This window comes from Hevea brasiliensis, chromosome 2 (genome assembly GCF_030052815.1).
Source record: "Hevea brasiliensis isolate MT/VB/25A 57/8 chromosome 2, ASM3005281v1, whole genome shotgun sequence".
NCBI classification, from domain to species: Eukaryota; Viridiplantae; Streptophyta; class Magnoliopsida; order Malpighiales; family Euphorbiaceae; genus Hevea; species Hevea brasiliensis.
This window is the reverse complement of record NC_079494.1, coordinates 78,153,419-78,156,724: the sequence shown is the minus strand read 5'-3', so window position 1 is coordinate 78,156,724 and position 3,306 is coordinate 78,153,419. Positions and strand designations below refer to the sequence as shown.

At 34.4% G+C, this 3,306-nt stretch overlaps 1 protein-coding gene across 1 annotated transcript; it reads right to left on the bottom strand.

Annotated features, from left to right (window-relative positions):
- Positions 1-1,344: 1,344 nt before the first annotated feature.
- Positions 1,345-2,201, bottom strand: LOC131177916 (uncharacterized). The gene is made up of 2 exons (XM_058143094.1): positions 2,178-2,201; positions 1,345-1,653 (listed from the first exon to the last, which is right to left on the bottom strand). Exons 1-2 carry the CDS (start codon positions 2,199-2,201, stop codon positions 1,345-1,347), a joined length of 333 nt encoding a protein of 110 aa, XP_057999077.1.
- Positions 2,202-3,306: the final 1,105 nt, after the last annotated feature.

Sequence of the window (3,306 nt, the reverse complement as noted above, 5' to 3'; positions counted from 1 at the left end):
TATACCCTGTTTCCGAAGGAACTCATCAAACTTAGTACTTAAGTACTCACCACCTCGATCAGATCGAAAGGTTTTAATACTCTTTCCTGTTTGATTTTCTACTTCAGCCTCGAACTCTTTGAACTTTTTAAAAGATTCAGACTTGTATTTCATTAAATACAAATACCCAAATCGAGATTTATCATCAGTAAAGGTAATGAAGTAGTAATATCCACCTCTAGCCATTTCTTTAAATGGCTCACATACATCACTATGTATGAGTTCTAAAATATCTTCAGCTCTTTGCCCTTGTGCCACAAAGGGAGATCAGGTCATTTTGCCTTGAAGGCAGGACTCACAAGTTGGTGATGGTTCATTTCTTAAAGTGGCTAAAATCCTCATCCTTTCCAACTTAGTGATCCTATCTTCTGGTACATTACCCAATCTTAAATGCCAAAGTTGTTTTAGATTAAGGTTGATATTTTATGTTGCATTAATTTCATATTCGATGCTTAGAGGTGTTTTGCATTCATTATCAACATAATAAAAACCATTTTGCAAGTAACTCAAACATACAATTTTATTACCATAATAAACTGTACATACATCATTTATGAATCTAAATTCATAACCATCTCTAGTCAAACTAGATACAAAAATGATGTTTTTATACATATTGGGTACATATGAAACATCCTTTAAATACAAAACATTGTTATCAAAATCACTATGTACAATAAGAGAAGTAAATCTGATGGCTTTGGCATCAACACTTGATCCATCACCAATCTTCAGCCTCACTTCTCTATGATCCAAGCTCTTAGGACTTATTAGTTCCTGCACATCAGAGATTATATGTGAATTAGAACCAGTATCAATGACTAAAGTAGAATTAGTATGACAAGCAATACCAGAATCTAAGAAATAAGAAATAGCTATACCTTTAGAAGGTCTTGCCTTCTTATTCTTTACCAACTCTAGGTATTCTGGGTAGTTCCTCTTCCAATGTCCATACTTTTGATAGTGGAAACACTTTCCCTTGTTAGCAGGAACTGCTTTTGCATTCTTCTTAACTGTTTAGCTCTTTTTTCCCACTCTACCAGAAGGGTTAGGGGCAAAAGATGGCTTCTTCTTATTGCTTTTCTTCTTCTTCTTGGTCTTACCAGAAGAAGAAGAAGCAATAAGTGCCACCTCCTTTCCCTTCCTGCCAGGTATATTGCCTTGGGCAATCACAAGAATGTTCAGAAGACCAGCCAAAGTGCATTCTTGTTTAGTCATATGGAAGTTTGTAATAAAGCTTCCAAAAGACTCAGGTAAGGATTGTAGGATTAAATCTGTCTGGAGAGAAAAGTCCATGGAAAAATCCTATGCCTCCAACTGCTCTATAAGCAGGATCATAATATGGACATGTTCTGCCACATCCTGGCCTTCATGCATCTTCATCCTGAATAGTAGTTTAGATATCTCATATCTAGCCAACCTACTATTTTCACCAAACATCTCTTGAAGGTGACTCAGTATTTCAAAAGAAGTTTGCATTTTCTCATGCTGCTTCTGTAATTGGTTAGTCATTGAAGCAACCATGTAGCACTTGGCTTGCATGTCATCTTCATGCCACTTTCTCAAAGTGTCACGTTCTTCTTCTGTGGCCTTAGGTGGTAGTGGACCAGGAATCTTAGAATCAAGAACGTATCCTATACGCTCAAGATTCTCTCAAATTCCTTAGCCAATCAAAAAAGTTAGGTCCGGTGAGCCTATTCTCATCTAATATGCGAAATAATGGGTTGGACCTTTGTGCCATAATTATCAGATGTTATGAATACAGAAAAAGAAAAATTCAAATTAGTTATCTTGCATCAAGTAAATTAACCACCAATATGATTATGGTCTTTTAATCAAATTGGCCCTCCCACTAACTTGGCGAATCCTACAATTCCATAGTAGGAAATGAAAATCCTAGTTGGATGGATTTCTAGTGGGTGATTGAATTCTTATACATTGTTAAATATCCTTAAATCACATTTTTTTGGATACTTTTAACAATACGTAAATGAACAACACTTGTTCATCAGATCTCATGTGAAACTCAATCAATAGATTTGGCCCCTAATGCTCAAAACCTCAGGTACATCTATTCTTGGCCTATCGTGCATTAGTTAAGTTGAGCCCACTAGGCCAGTGAGTATGGAAGTTTGAACCTTGATGACCTCAGGTACGTCCATTCTTGATCACCAAAATACCCACATACTCACAACATCATATGCTTTAATAATTAAATTTAGAAAATCTCTTAGACCACAAAAACCATCCTTATGTAACCATAGTCGACAGTTTAAGTATCTAAAATTTCCAAATTTAATTGCCCCAGTGGAGAGCCATGATATAGTTACCATAATTATACCATTACCAATTTAATCATTTAATTGGAAGATTTTGTAGTCAGCTTAATTACTATTAAGGTCTCACTTTACACATTATCCATTTGGCAAGCATATATCACATACAAGCATCCATTTATACACATCTCATGCATACATGGATAATTAAATAAAATGGCGTGATCATGGACTTTCTAAGGGATTCAATTCTAAGCCACCAAGAATTAAATTAGTGCATTTCCTAGGTGCATTTCATCTATTCTATTACAAGAGTTGCTAAGGGAGTACATAAATCAACCCTTGATCTTGACTTCCTCCCACTAGTCTCACCAATGCTTTAGATCTCCTTATCCTTCTTGCAATCTAATTACAAACTAATCCTTAGCAAACCAAGGTGAATTTATAAGAAATTGGACATTAGAGTCCTTAAATAAATGAAATTACATCCTATGTAATATAACATTAATATTACATGCCACTATTAATAAAATTAATTATTACATCCCAAAGAAAAATAAATGAAATAAATCCAATCATAGTGGTCTTTTATTGTCCATGATCATCCATTATGCATATTAACATTTAACACTTAAACATAAATATACATTTTAAATTAAATTGAATATCACATACTCAATTTATAACTCAATTTGATTCTCATTCAAATTAATTTTTGAATTTAGGAACATTTCCCAAATTTAATTTTCATGAAAACAATTTTCAAAATTTATTTGTATGATTAGAAATTCTAATTGAACCATTCAATTAGATTTAGGGTCACAAATTACACAACAATTGCATAAAAACCCTTAAAATCAGCCAAAACACACCCCTGGCAAAAGAAAACACCCCCCTAGCGTGAATTCACACGGGCCGTGTAACTAGACACGCAACTGCTAGAAGAAAACACACCCCCGAGACTTATTACATGGCCTGAGGTGCCCATTTA

What these genes read in the sequence shown, in the direction of transcription:
- LOC131177916 (XM_058143094.1), bottom strand. Translation starts at nt 2,201, where the DNA reads ATGGACGTACCTGAGGTCATCAAG. An exon ending in ACGTACCTGAGGTCATCAAG is followed by an intron (nt 1,654 to 2,177) that starts GTTCAAACTTCC and finishes CTTGATTCTAAG; the next exon opens with ATTCCTGGTCCACTACCACC.